The 15,722-nt window shown below is 38.0% G+C and overlaps 1 protein-coding gene across 1 annotated transcript; it reads left to right on the forward strand.

Annotated features, from left to right (window-relative positions):
- The first annotated feature begins 9,561 nt into the window (after positions 1-9,561).
- On the forward strand, positions 9,562-14,590 carry LOC130735134 (cyclin-SDS). The gene is made up of 7 exons (XM_057587233.1): positions 9,562-10,659; positions 10,780-10,947; positions 12,363-12,529; positions 12,962-13,090; positions 13,217-13,400; positions 13,893-13,937; positions 14,193-14,590. The coding sequence occupies exons 1-7, from the start codon at positions 9,562-9,564 to the stop codon at positions 14,220-14,222; spliced, it is 1,821 nt and encodes a 606-aa protein (XP_057443216.1). The 3' UTR covers positions 14,223-14,590.
- Positions 14,591-15,722: the final 1,132 nt, after the last annotated feature.

Here is a 15,722-nt window from a genome sequence, read left to right on the forward strand (position 1 = left end):
AATTCCGTACTGTATTTAAGCATGCGTGTCACATTTTCAACCACTCATTATATACTAAAACAGATACGGAATTTTATTTTCCGTATTGATACGGAACTTTAAATTCCGTATTTAATAAAATGGGGTGCAAAACCTAAGGGGTGGGGCACCAAACTCAATTCCCGGAGAACAAGGAGGAAGAAGGAGCAAGAAAGCCCCATCATCATCACCACCCTCGATGAACTATTATTTGGAGATAAAGAAAATATTATTTCTGCAAAATAAAAAAATTATGGGTTTGAGATTATTTTGGTAGGAGTGGGGAAGAAGAAGATGATGGGATTGTGTGGTGTTGGATGATGAGATTCTGGGTTTGAGTTAATTGGAGATACAATTTTTGCTTTTAAATGGAAGAATTGGGGGAAAATTGATTGTGGGTCTATGTGAAGCTCTGAATGATGTTTTCGACATCAAGGCCAATAAGGGTGTTCCGGTTCCTGTTTGGCTTGGATGATTGACAATTTCTTTGTTCATACATTCTTAGTAAAGTTTCAAAAAAATACATTCTTCGTAAAGCTTTTTTTTTTTTCATGGTATTTTTTGTGAACTTCACTATAGATATTAGATACAATAACATTAATTTCCTCAAAAAATTTGATTTTAGCATTTAATGAAGGGTATTTAGGGTTTTTTACATTTTTTATTTTTTAATTTACAAATCTGAGGTGTAATTATTAAAAATAAAATAAAAATCCACGTAGGACTTTTTAACACGTCAGCGTGCCATTTGGAGCCTCGCCGGAGCTCTGTCCTCCGGTGAGGACTAAAACCAAAATGCTTGCAACTGCAGGGAGATATCGGCTAGTTTTTTCCGGGGAGGGACTAAAATCAAAAGTCACTACAAACACAGGGACCAATTTGACCATTAACCCTATTTTTTACCATCATGCCTTGTTTCTTTTTTCTGAACTCTTCCTTGTGTATTGGGTTGAAGTACCCCTTGTACTTCTCTTTAATATACTTCCTAGCTTATAAAAAAAAAGTCCTAGGCCGGATGGGTACAATTTTAAATTCATTAAAGAATTCTGGGATATCTTACAGTTTGATGTGAAGAAAATGGTTGATGAATTTTATGCCACTGGGAGATGGCCTCGAGGTACAAACTCATCTCTTATTACTTTGATTCTCAAGATTGACTCGCCACAGAATTTACATGATTTCAGACCGATTTCATTGGTGGGATGCCTTTACAAAATAGTTACAAAATTATTGGCAGCAAGGATAAAATTAGTGCTCTCGAAAGTGATTGCAGAGAATCAGTATGCTTTTCTTGGAGGAAGAAATATGTTTGACAGTGTGGTTATAGCGAATGAGACGATCCATGAGGCCAAATGTTGGAAAATCCCTTCCATGATCTTAAAGGTGGATTTTGAGAAGGCTTATGATTCGGTCCGCTGGAGCTTTCTTGTTTATATGATGCGATGGATGAATTTCAGTGAGCTTTGGATAAGATGGGTAGTTGGCTGCCTTGAATCTTCTTATGTCTCTGTACTGGTAAATGGTAGCCCAACAAATGAGTTTAAGATGGAAAAGAGTATTAGGCAGGGGATCCTCTTGCTCCCTTCCTATTCTTAATTTTGGCAAAAGGTTTGACAAGGATCTTGAGGCAAGCTGTTTCATCAGGAATCTTTCAACCTATCAGTGTTGGAAGGGGGTTAAGGTGGATGTGGCATTACTACAGTTTGTTAATGATGCTCTATTTTTTGGGAAAGCATGCTTACAGACAGCACAAGCATTAAAGTGTATTTTGCGATGCTTTGAATTAGTATATGACATGAAGGTAAATTTTCATAAAAGTAAACTAGCTGGAGTTGCAGTTGATGCTTCAGTAACAGATCGGTTTGCTGCATTACTCAATTGCAGGAAGATGGATATTCCATTTATTTATTTGAGTTTTCCTGTGGGTGCCAATCCAAGACGTTTGTCCACTTGGGAGCCAGTTGTGGAGAAGTTGAGTAGGAGACTTGCTATGTGGAGGGGTAAACACTTGACGTTTGGAGGGAGACTATGCTTGATTAAAAGTGTACTCACTTGCTTTACCTGTATTCTATATCTCTTTCTTCAAAATTCCTAAAAGGGTAATACACAAATGTAAGCAACTGATGATGAGATTTTTGTGGGGAGGAGGAGAGGAGGATATGAAGTTTTCTTGGGTTAGTTGGACCCAGGTTTGCTCCCCAAAAGCAGTGGGCAGTCTAGGCGTGAGAGACTTGGAGTTTTTTAATGTCGCATTATTGGGAAAGTGGAGGTGGCGTTTTCTGCAGGATCCGAATCAATTTTGGTGTCAGATTTTGCAATCAAAGTATGGCAATGGTGACAAGGATTTAGTTATCTCTTGTGTGGGTGAAGTTGCTGGTCACTGGTTTGAGAGAGGTATCCGTAGGAGGATCAGAGAAGGTGATGGTACTAATTTCTGGCAGGAAGATTGGCATGGAGGGGGTTTATTTAGTGAACTGTTTCCTGAACTGTTTCATATTTCTGTACAACAACATTGCAGGATTGCAGAGATGGGTGTATGGATTGATAATAACTGGAATTGGGAATTATCTTGGTCGGAGGAAATTATGGGTAATCTTATAACACAGAGAGATACATTATTGAGAAGCTTTTCTGCTTTCCCATTGGTGAAAGGTAGAAAAGACTCATGACGTTGGAAATTTGAAAGCAGTGGAATTTATATAGTAAGCTTTGCATATGAGCACCTCATGGATTTTGATTTATCAAATATGGATACAAATTTCAGAAATTTGTGGACAACTTTGGCCCCTTCAAATGCTCTAGCTCTGGGTTGCCGAGTCATAATTGATCGTATTCAATCTAAGGTAAATCTTATTGCTCGCAATGTTCCTTTGGCTAACTCATTGTGTTCTTTGTGTTTGGTACAGGAGAAAAATACAAATCATCTCTTTTTTCATGCTCTTTTGCCTGGTGTGTTTGGTCTCTCATCTTACGGTGGTTGGGTTGACCCTCTACTCTTTCTGAGAGTGCAATGGATCATTTTAGTCAGTTTACTAGCTTTGGCTCAGGTTCAGTTAGGAAGGGTCTTGCAGTAGTTTGGGTGGCAGTCATATGGCAGCTATGGATTGGTAGAAATTGGGTGGTGTTCCGTCAAGAAGATGTGGATCCAGAGTGGGTTTTTGAACAAGTCAGGAATAAAGCATGGATGTGGTTAAAAGCTAAGAGTAGGAACTTCCGGCATGCATTGTCTGAGTGGATGGGTGAACCAATTTCATGTTTTGCAGTCATATAAATTCATGCTATTAGATGACATTAGAGCTGTTCACTCATCATCTTTCTTTGTGTATCGGTCGCTGTTGGTTTGGGTGTATGTGGAGGCTTGCGCTTTAATTTTCAGCAGCTGGAATGGCTTTTGGGCAGTTTTGCGTTGGAGGTTTGGTTTGAGCCGTGGGGTCTATGTTTTCCTTAATATTGAAGATCATTTGGTTATATTATTGGTAATCTTTGGTGGTCTCTGTTGCTGGTACATGAAGAATGGCTTGGACGTTGGAATATTGTGGATGCTATATGTGGCTGATGTTTTTGTTTTGTAGGCATTGGATTGGGTTGTAGGGCTTTTATTAATTTATAAGCTGTATTTTTTTGGATAGTCCTCTTTGGAGATTACATCTTGTTATTAAAATCATGTATTATTTTTTCTTCACTAGATTTTTCTAAAAGGGTTTTGTCATGATGAGGTTTTAATGGGACATTATTTCTTTACACTGTCTCCAAAGAGGTGGTACGGTGGGTTATTTTATTAGTTGGGAGATCATGGTTGTTGCTTTTTCTACTTACTACTTTTAGTTTTATCTTCCTTCTCTTTTCATACTTGTATAGAGTTGAAGTACCCCTTGTACTTCTCTTTAATATATATTATATATTGCCTATAAAAAAACTTCAATTTTTATGTTATTAGTCCTCATTGTTAAACAAAGTGTGGGGACACGTTCATTATATTGTTAGATGGGGTTGAAAATTTGATATGTTTTTTTTTTGGTCAAATAAAAAAAAATTGATATGTTATTCCTAACATCTAAATCTTCAATTTGAGCAGTAGAAATTTCAAGAAAATGTCTATGTAAAATAAAAATAAAAAAAAAGCAATCATGTTCCTTCACAGAAACATGCAAAACAGATAAAAATTGAGGTTGAATATGTTTTTGGACCCTAAACTATAGTAAATTATAAGTATTGATCCCTGAATTAAAATTTTAGTGAAATTCATCTCTTCACTTGTTGGTGTGCGGTTTTGGTCCCTCGGAGTATTTGACCGTTGACGTGACATGGTGACATGAACTTTTTTTTTAATTTCATTAAATGCTCACGTGGAAAATAAAAAGGGACCAAAATTTATCATCTCTCATCATCTTCATTTTCCATCATCCTCTTCGCTTAAACTTAAAAAACTCAAAAAAATTACACCTAGAAATTCTTTAAATACTCATGTGAGTTAATGAGATTTTGTTAGATACTCATTCCCTTGACGGTCTCCCTTAAAATTCTTCAGATTACCATCACTCATCTCATAGTATAGAGAGATATTGGTTTGACTCCATTGTTTTTTTTTAATAAAAAAAATATACTGATAAAATAGGCAAGAAAACACAACCAAAGTCACAAAGGTTTCATCAGCACAACACATGTTTATATTTTGGGGCAGGGTAGCTTCTCGGCATATTATTTTGTGTGGTTTTCCGTGGATGGAAATCACAGGAGTAGTCGGATGTAAGAGTCTAAAAGGGTCCATTTTGGGATACTATTCCTCTTAGTATTGTAATATATTTGAACTATTGATGTTCTAATGACTTTGTAAACCTTTACCTTCGGGCTTATGTTCATAGTATGGTGGGCTATTATTTATGCTAAGCCTTGTGCATTACATGATGAGGGAAAAACTTTCATTTGAAAAAAATATATATACTCGCTTCGCTTTTGAGAGAAGTTTATGAAAACATGTTGCATATTGATTTAAGATATTGTGACCCCTGAAAGTCAGAACGTTACAATAAGGAGTGTGATATATAATGATGATTTGTGTCTACCACACACACCTCATTCTCCTACTTAGCCCAAGTCTAGGCCCATAAAGAATTTTTCTTTCCTTATTATTTTTTTATATTTATTTTTCCTTTCAGCCACAAACAATGTAACGCAATGGTGTAGAGATGAGAGATCAAAACGGAAATTCAAAGGTTCTTGATCTATTCTCTCTTAATCCTTACAACCTGTCAACCTCATCTTAGTACCTAAAGTCCCATTCAACCCTCTGTCATCCAACACTCCACAATCACCAACAAGTCACTAAACAATACATCACAGTTTTCATAAAACAAGAATCAAACTCAGAGCAAACAAATAAAGCATAGTCTCAGCAAAAATGATATGCATACCAGAAGGAATCCTATGTGACACTAGTGTGGCCAAATAGTATACGATGCGAGAAAAATTAAAATGAAAGAAGAAGAATTTGTAGTTAAAGAATTTCTCTCATATCTGCTTAATTTGAGAGCATAACTTGAAAGCACCGGTGGTTAAGGACTTTCTCAACGGTTGGGCCCTCCAACTTTGTTGATTTTTTCAAAGAAAACACTAAGTCCTTGCAAAATGAACAAACACATTAGATACCACAAATAATCCACTAATCACTTCATCCGATACCAAAAATAATTCACTAATCACTTCATCCCACAATGTACAAACTATTTTTGTTTGAATTATTTTCAATTTTTTGGAACTTTTTGGAATTTGAAAAAAAAAAACCAGACTTGGGTTGGGCAATGTTGTGCCCAACTTGCATAAAGTTCTTGCTTTTGTACATATTTTTTCAATGTCAGAGGGAATGTTTAGACTGCCACATGTACGGCCTAGCCCGTCGCACATGCGCGTTGCTCAAGTGGCAGGAATTTAACTTATATTTTTATCATCAGGTTTTGGGCTTGGCATTGGTGCGCCAAACCCGATGCACATACACAAACTTGGTAGAAACTCTTTCCTTCTTTTTCGAGATCCTTTTTTTATTTTCAAAGACCCTCAAATACACATTTTACCGACTTAGCTAAATTTGGACCTGAAACTAGGACAATAACTCAAGTCTTAGGTTGTTTCTCAAGAAGCACAATGTAGTGCATTAATGCACTCCCTAGGCCATATAACTCATTATACATACATCTTGCTCGTATTCTTACAGCATCTTCCAAAACAAAGATAAAAAAATTCATAGAAAGATTAGAATGGTTTGAAGAGATCTCATCTAAGTAATGCTTTGGGTCTTTTGGATCACTCCCCCTTCATGAAGAATTGCTTGAGGGTCCTTATCACTCCACACCTTCATTACTTGTATCCTGAAGGGTACTTTGTATTTGTAATATCAAAAATTTAAGAAGACAACCTTCAGAATCAGGTCCAGACTTATTAGCCTTTTACTTTCACACAACTTCTTGAATGTGAAACTTGTTTTGTTACGCGCGCAAACTTTTCGCTTGTTTTGTTATTTCAACCAAATTAGTCCACTTTTGAGTTTCTGATCCCACAAAAATAATTTCTGACATCATATTCTATTACCATACACAACTATTACACGTATTCACTAGAAACGCCATTTGCGTTAAAAAAAAGAAAAAAATAAACTCCATTTGAAATATAAGTGCAAATTATTAAGAGAACGATTATATGAGATTAAATAGGTTCTTAATAATTGAAAAAGAAACTAGTGAGGGGCCCAGCCCCACCATGTTACCAAAAAAAAAAAAAAGAAACTAGTGAGCGTTTCAGAATGTAATATTATTTGCAAGTTTAAATTATTATTACAATGAATTGAAAATGATAGATATTAGTTTTAAAATAAAAAATAGGACTATATATGTGACAGTAAAGAAAAAGTACAATGTTAGGGAAACTTTTAGGGCCCGTTTGGTGCGATGTATAGTATAAGGCCTGATAGTATAAGACCTGATAGTATTAGGCCTGATAGTATAAGCCCTGATAACTTTCTTATACTATCCAGCGTTTGGCCATACTCTGTATAATTTACCATATCGTTTAAATTAATGCAATTTTATGTTTAATGAAGTATTGAATAATGATATATAATAAAAATCAAATATGGAGATGATTTTAACGGTAGTGGCGGTGGTGATGGAAGTGGTGGTAGGTTGGTGGTGGTGGTGGCAATGGTGGTAGGTTGGTGTTGGTGGTGGTGGTGGTGACAGTGGAGATAGGTTGGTGGTGGTGATGGCAGCGATGGTGGTTGTGGTGGTGGCGATGATAGGGTGGTGGTGGTGGTGGTAAGGCGGTGGAGGGTCGAGGCAATGGTGGTGGCCGGTGGTGGCGATAGGGTGGTGGTTGTGGTGTCGGTGGTGGCAATAGAGTGGTGACGACGATTATGGTGGTGGTGGCGATATGGTGATTGTGGTGTCGGTGGTGGCGGTAGGCGGTGGTGGTGGTGGCGGTGGCGGCAACACCGGTGGTGGCGGAGGTGGCGGTGGTGGTGATCAGGTGGTGGCAGCGATGGTGGTTGTGGTGTTGGCGACGATAGGGTGGTGGTGGTGGTTGTAAGGCGGTGGCGGCGACGGTGGAGGGTGGAGGCAATGGTGGTGGTGGTGGCGATAGGGTGGTGGTTATGGTGTCGGTGGTGGCAATAGAGTGGTGGCGGCGATTATGGTGGTGGTGGCGATAGGGTTGTGGTGGCGGCGATTATGGTGATGGTGACGGTAGGGCGGTGGTGGTGGTGGTGGCGGCAACACCAGTGGTGACGGTAGGGCGGTGGTGGCGGCGGCGGCGGTGATCGGGTGGTGGCGGCAACACTGGTGGTGGTGGTGGTGCCAATGGTGGTGTAAGTTGGCAGCAATGGAGGGTGGTGGTGAATGGTGATGGTGACTTATACGTCACAACCTTATCATGCCTTATCCATCACTCACATGATGGATTAAATAATACGTCTTTTTAACGTATAAGAGGACTTTGATGGATAAGCTTATACAATACAATGTCATCACCAAACAATGGATAAACTCATAATGTATTGTATAAGCTTATACTATCATGCCTAATACAGCGTGTCAAACGAGCCCTTACGGTTGGCAAAAATGAATTGTTTATTTACCAAAACTAATATGTTTTCGTATTTTTTTAACCACTCAGTTAATAAAAAAACAATAAAATGAATAACAAACTCTGGCAACCTACATTTCTCTCATTACTTTTCAATTTTTTCTTTGTTATTTTATTTTTCTAATTTTATCGTTAAAATTGATTTCACATCATTCTATTCCAGCTGAACGAACTAATCCGATCAAATCACCCACAAGAATGTTAATTGAAGGAGAACGATTGAACTCCGATGGGAGCGAGGGGGAGCACTTTGGTCGGAGTGAGTGGAGGGGGAATCTTGTGGTTGTCTACCAGTGCCAAGCTCAGGAGGGGTCCCGGAAAAGACACTTCAATGTCTAAGATAGTGATGGGTGAAGTTTGGGGATTTCTCTAAGACTTGGATAAAAATTATGTGCGTGCTGGGCTGAATCTAACCTTTATACCTGTGAAAGTGTGAGAAAATCTTTGAAGATTGTAATGAATCTTTGTTGTCGATCCTTCTGTTGTTCCCAGAGATCTGACTACTAGAGAATCTGCAGGAACGAGACCTAGGTCTTGAGCTCCTGCTGACACCTGTAGCTAGGTAGGAGAGCTCGTGATGCGACGTGATAAGGGTGAATGGCGTCTTGGGGGTTCCTGGTTCAAGTGCATGTACAAGTAGCAGTCACAAGGAGGGGCGGTCGTACGAGTCTACCCTTCGGGGGTTGTGACCAGTCTAGGGTAGTTTATATTTACGAGAGGGTGCTCATCAAGTGCGCGATTATCAAAAGTGTAGTTGTCAAATGGTTGGTCAGTCAACTATTCGAAACCCATGTTTCAAAAAAAAAACTACTCGAAACACCATCAAAATTCATTTTTAATGCTTATCGCTCTATCCTTAACACAATTATATATCTTAAGTTCAATTTTAATAAGCTTTAAAAGAAATTTAGTTTTACCAAGCATCATGCAAATCAGCCAATCCACAAGTCATTACATTCCATAAAGTTTTTTTTTTCAAAGTATCATACATTTCATAAGATTTTTTCTTTACTGAGATCATGAAATTTTAAAATATCACTTTTTTTGAAACAACTTTTTTCTAAAACAGCTGCTTATTTTAAAGTTTTAATTAATGAATAAATCACCCAAAAAGTACTGCTTAGTTAAATACAACTATTAGTTAATGAATTTCCATTGCACTTCTTACACTTAACAGTCGTCATGTGTGTGGAGACGTGGTGCACGGAAAACGCGCGCATTACGTGGGACCGTACGTGCCATATAAATACCCTCCTCCCTCGTTTTCCTTCCTTCACTTCCACAACTTCCATAACCGTTCAAACACACTCCCCTCACTCTCTCTCTCTCCATTCAGTTTCAATCTCAATCATCACCACTCAACGCACAAATTCAATTCAATTTTCTCTCCATTTTCTCGGTAACCAAACACCAATGCCAACTAGATCCAAAACTTCCAAGCGGAAGCTCCACCAGGAGCCACCGTCGCACATCCTAAGCAAGAAGCTCCGGTCCAAACTGCCTCGCCGGCGACGACGTCAGATCTCGCCGGTGCTTCTATCCTCGCTGAGGCAGAAAACCTCTGGCGAGAATCCTCGGTTCTTCTCCGTCGTCTCAGTTGACTCGAGCTCCGGCTCCGACTTCGCCGGTGGCGAAGCTTCCTGCAATTCGAGCAGAGCTTCCAGCATATTCGCCGGAAAAGGAAGGACGAACTCGAGGAACGGATTATCTGAAGAAATTGACGACGTTCAGAACGTTGAGCGTGCGGATTTGCTGAGAAATCGGAGATTCGAGAAGCGGATCGAAAATGAAGCGGAGGTGTCAGAGTCTTCATGCGTGGACTCCAATTCTGGAGTTCAGGAACGCAGCAGAACCTTGATTTTGAAGTTCAGGAGCGGAAGAGAAAGTAACGATCCGAAGGTGAACGATGAAGTTTCCGAAGCTTGTACGAAATCGGAGATTACTTGTGCCGCCGCGGAGCAACATTCCGTTCAGCATTTGAAGTTCAGCAAAGGAAATTTGAACCGAAACGACTTCATTTCGGTAAGCTCTGGTGTTCGCGCGACGTCGTTGGAGGAGAATAAGAACAGAGCATCGGAGTCCGAATTCTCTCAAGGTTCAAGGAGCCATCACGCTGGTGATAACTGCGCTGATTTGATATCGCAATCGATTCTGAAGTATGGATCGGATGATGATTCAGGCGCCGGTGATTCCGATCTTGCTTGCTCTGAGCAATTGCGATTCTCGTGCTGCGACGACGACGATGACGACGAAACGGTGTACTGCTCCAGCCAGGAAACTTCGTTCTCTGAACTTCACTCCGAGATCTTCGGCGAATCCTCAGAGATAGAGTTCTCAGATTACACTCCGTCACTGTTCGCCGATTCTGGAAGCCAGTTTTCCGAAGGATCCGTCGGAGAAACTCCTTCACCAACATACTCTCTGTTCGTTCAGTACCTCAACGAATTCTCAACTCTAGCTTCTCCGTTTAATGCTTCAATCGTCGAAGAAGATGCTTCTCTTCAGGACAAAGTATATACGTTTGCTTAATTGCTTCAATTACTTAATGAGAGTTCAAAATTGATTACTAGTTCTGTTAGAAATCTGCTTCTTCATTCAGAGATTCTTAATTTTCGCTGTTACTGATTCCAGTTTGCAAGGTTTGAAGATTCTGATGACGAAGATAGTTACCAATTGCTGAGAAAGAGAGAAAGGAAGCAAGTGTTCCTGTGGAATTATGCTGAAGCGTATTTATCTGCCACAGAATTTGGAGAGCTCGTGCTTCAGCAACGCTCACAAATGGTTCACTGGATCATTGAGGTAATTAATTTGCTCTGTAACTAAATCCCAATTATTAGGATTATTATTATGATGCTGCTTCTCTTGTTGCTTTTCGTTGTTAATTTCGCCATTGAAACAGAGTTAAGTGCTGCTCTTCATGCTTTGATTATTAGCTTGTCATGATTTGGATTAATTTGTTTTGTGGTTTGCTTAACTCGTAGTAGTTCGTTATTAAGTTGCGTTTCCGAATGCCTGAGAGAGAACACGTTTGAAAGAGGGTGATGCACAAACTGGATTCAGTTAGAGTCTTAGAGAGCATACATTCCCTGCAACGAGAGTGTTGGAGAATCATCTTTGGCTTCCAATTGTCTAATGACACGTCAGATTCTTTTGGATGTTTGATGCTTCTTCTAGTGTACTGCGGCGCACTTTAATAAATCCTTCAACGCCATGCACTTTTCGCGCATTCGTGCATGTGGGCAGTTAGTTGCTTTTTCACGCTGCTGTGGCTTAGAACCATCGATAGGTAGTGAGAAATTAATTCCTTCTGGTTCATCCTCCACAAAAGATTACTAAAATTCAACTTAGAAGTCACACTAGCTGCGTCTCTACATTATTTAATGCTTCTAGATTTCTCACAAGCAAGACGCATTGTTTTGCCATTGTCAAATTAGTTCTTACTACTATTATTACATGATTATAGTTTCAGTAAGACATGAGCAATTAAAAATTTAGGATAATAGAAGTATTAACTAAGTTAAATGGGATTTTTTTTTATCATATATAGGTTTTCTTGAGACTTGAGAGACAAACATTCTCAAGACAAAGAAACAATAGGATTTTTTATTATTATTTTGAAACAAATATTAACTAATCTTTTTAGAGAATTTGCAAATGTAACCCAAAAAATCTCTTCGGAGAATTAGTTAAAAATCAAAGTGAAAATTATATATTGGAAATAAGTAATAACGTTATATTTTAATTAAGACTTCTATTTTTTCATTCCTTAATAAAAAAAATTTAGGGTATTAATTACCAAATTATTATTTTAATATCTTAACGTTCAAATTTTGTTTTTTAATATCTTAGACCTTTAATTAATAGTCTATTCACGAAAGAATAACTTATACGCTGTATATTCAATTCGATGTGATGAAGTAATTAGTCATGATCAATTTTTGAGTGTTGGGACTTGTGGGGCATGGTATGAAGACACTAATTACAGGCAAGTGTGAAGTCAAACAAGGAGTAGAGAAGGAAATAATACGACAAAAACATATGAATTTGTTAGACATACCCCTCTTTTTTGGGTGTTAATGAACTATAGAAATGAAGTTCAGAATTGAGCGTTGCTTGGGAATGAACTATTGTTTAGAATTGAGCTATTGGATTTGAATTGCCAGCTGATTTTTAATTCCTTTTATTTCTAAAAGTTGCTTTGAATTAATGTGCAGCAATCTTGTCAAAAACAGCTTCGACAAGAGACATTGTTTCTTGGAATCAGCCTGCTTGACCGATTCCTGGGCAAAGGATACTTCAAGGACAGACGAAACCTTCAAATTCTTGGAATTGCCTGCCTCACGCTAGCCACCAGGATTGAAGAAAACCAGCAATATAACAGGTTCGTGACTTAATTTTTGCATTTCTTCGCATCGTCGTGTTGGGGAATAAAATTGTTTTCACGTGTCTCTATTTACTTATTTGGCTAGTATTGAGAGCCTTAAAATTTAGGGACAACAAAAATATACTAGGATTTAATTTGGTTTTGCTTGATCAATTTTACTTACAGTTAAACTCGATAGTAATGTACTGTCACTAATTAAAACAATTTTAATTTTGAGAAATGGAGAAGCAGCCTAGCTTATTAGTTGGTTCATATTGAAATGGAGAAACCACATGTTATCTCTCCTCTCAGCTATAATAGAGGTTTTCTTAGCCATGATTTCTGTAATAATGTGACTTACTTTATATGTTAGTAGTGTAAACTTCGTGAAGTCTTTCAATTTGTTCCATTGTTATCAAATGAATTACTGAATCTTTTAAGGCTCTGCAGACTGGGGCATAAAAATTTCAACATAGGAGACAGTGTATACAGTAGATGCGAGGTGGTAGCTATGGAATGGGTGGTGCAGGAGGTGCTCGAGTTCCAGTGTTTTCTGCCAACCATCTACAGTTTCTTGTGGTATAAGTCTTTCTCTACATTCTTATGGCAGAATCATGATCATAAATGTACCTTGTTTCAGATCTTAATTTATATATCATTCAAGATTTCAGCTAAACTACAACCCTTTTGTTAAAATATTTGCAGGTTCTATCTGAAAGCTGCTAATGCTGATTTAGTTGTGGAGAAAAGGGTCAAGTACCTTGCTGTACTGGCACTGTCAGCTAATGAGCAGCTGCGTTTCTGGCCCTCAACAGTTGCTGCTGCACTTGTAATCCTGGCTTGTCTAGAACTAGAACTCAATCAGAATGCATCCCATAAAGTCATAGGGGTAATTATTTTTGTGATACAGAACTAAGGTTTTATTTGAAGCTTCATTGCATCATCAATGTCATAAGGGTAATCAGTACATGAAAAGGCATGTTTAGTTATCTATTCTTTAGGCAAGGCTAGATATACTTCATGGATTTAATTTCAGATTCATTTGGTCCTTTGGTGGTATTTTAAGTCATCATTGTAGTTTAATGTATGTTTGGTTCAACTTTTCTTTCATTAGAATTAATTATGACACGAATCAATTATAAAAGGATTTTCAAACATGCACTTAGTAAATAAAATCAATCACAGTGGAGTACTAGGAAAGTATTTGTATGGCTGCATTGAAATTGTGAAAACACTTCCAATCTGTTCTGTCTGTGTGCCTTTTTTCTGAATGCTGAATGTCACCTTTTCTTGAGCTAATTATCCTGTAGTGTGCATCTTCCATTATGAGTAAGATTGTAATTAGAATAGGAAATAGATGATTAATTGTATGATTTTGCAGATCCACGTTAGATCAAAGGATGAGAATTTGCATGAATGCATGGAGGTATGCTATTCCTAATGTCCTATAATATGTTAGCTTACATTTTCCTTTAGTTTTGAGGTTAAAACCAAAAAACAAAAGCATCCTCCAGAAATGTCATATGATGCAATGCAGATATTATCAAATAAATCACATTTCATTTGCTATGCTGACAAAAGCACCACACTACAATTAGAATGAAATGGATAATTTCCTTTATTATCATTTCATGTCTCTAATTATTGCTATGATTTAATATTTATATCTTCACTTCAACAGAGCCTGGAATGGTTGTTACGTTATCTATGATAACATGCTAGCTGGAGGGGCACATTGGTTACACATTCAGTTTGGTGGCAGTAGTTCCTACTCATCTGAAGGAAAGTGGCTTTCTCATGCCTGGTTGATTCATCATTTATAGTTAATAAATCTCATTTGTTTGCCTACCCTAGAGGAAGGAAATTCCATTATTTTTTCCCATGTAACTATATCAATAGTTCATAACCAGAAACCGATATACCACACAAGGTATCTAGATTTTATCAAAGCATTGAAACCTAGCAACGAGGCAGAAAACTCAGCTGTCAACAGTTATTAACCTTCAAAGAGACATGATACAGGATTATACAGATGTTATTCTTCTTTCAATTGCATTATATATAATTGTTTCTTCCTGAGATTATATTGTCTTTTGTCACCTCCTTGTATATCATGGATGCATTAGATTTGTTAAAAAGTTTAGGGTTGGATTGGATAATGTAAAAATACTTATGTTTGATTTTCAAAATAATTCTGAGACAAAACAAAAGATAAATGATATGACAAAAGTCTAAATATTTGTTACTCAATAAATGACAGCATGCTCTTGTCTAATATCTCCCCTTCACAGTTCACACACTGAATTCAGCAAAGGAACTCAAATAATTCATAGAAGCGTCCTTGAGACACTCCAGTTTCACATTTTGGTACAGATCCAACTTAATACATTATTAAATACCCTATGATAGTTAGTGACCGAGACAGTTACCTGTTTGCAAGCCAAATAACTTGTTTCTTACTGATAAAGATTGGCTTTGCCATAGTCACAAGTGTACAACATGAGTTGAACGAACACAACGATGAACGCTGGCTTGATTTATAACAAAGGCTGATGATGGTAACTGAAAATACAATCTCTGAGATCCGCAGCTTTAATAAGAACGGAAATATTTTGACCATGAATTACCAATGATCAAATATGCATATTGTTTTTACATTATGTAGTAGACCTGCATGTATAATTACTTACCAAAGATATAGAACAACATCTAAGGAAACAAATCTGTCTGATGGAAACCCAAAACAGAAAATAGAACTGAAGGAATGAAACAGTAATCAGGATTGTTTATTGATGAATTGGAAATCGTTACAGAGAAGGAAAAGCCTTTCCTAAACTGACCAGAGCCAAGCTCCTATAGGAAGCTATTGCTTCCTACTCATTACTACACGCTCAATGATTTCAGAATGCCTCCCTACCTCTCACTACCTTCCTTATATTATGGAATGGATTACAATCCTACCTCCCCTCTCTCTCGCCAGCTCACCAGCTGTGCTGTTAGTTAGTTACTACTCCCTTTGTCCCTTTTGCCCCTTCTAGAGTATACCTTCCACTCTTTGGGCTTCGACCCCACATGGGCTAATGACTCACTTGGGCCAGCTGCTGGATCATAGTTCCTAATAATGCCGCCGTCTGAACTCACAACCTTGTCCCCAAGGTTGAAGTTTGGGTATAAACTCATGATGGTGAGGGCATCCTCCCAGGTAGCCTCC

The sequence above is a fragment of the Lotus japonicus genome, chromosome 2 (genome assembly GCF_012489685.1).
Source record: "Lotus japonicus ecotype B-129 chromosome 2, LjGifu_v1.2".
Lineage (NCBI taxonomy): Eukaryota > Viridiplantae > Streptophyta > Magnoliopsida > Fabales > Fabaceae > Lotus > Lotus japonicus.

Coding starts and splice junctions, on each gene's coding strand:
- LOC130735134 (XM_057587233.1), top strand. CDS start 9,562: ATGCCAACTAGATCCAAAACTTCCAAGCGGAAGCTCCACCAGGAGCCA. Junction 10,660..10,779: donor ATGCTTCTCTTCAGGACAAA/GTATATACGTTT, acceptor TACTGATTCCAG/TTTGCAAGGTTTGAAGATTC. Junction 10,948..12,362: donor TGGTTCACTGGATCATTGAG/GTAATTAATTTG, acceptor ATTAATGTGCAG/CAATCTTGTCAAAAACAGCT.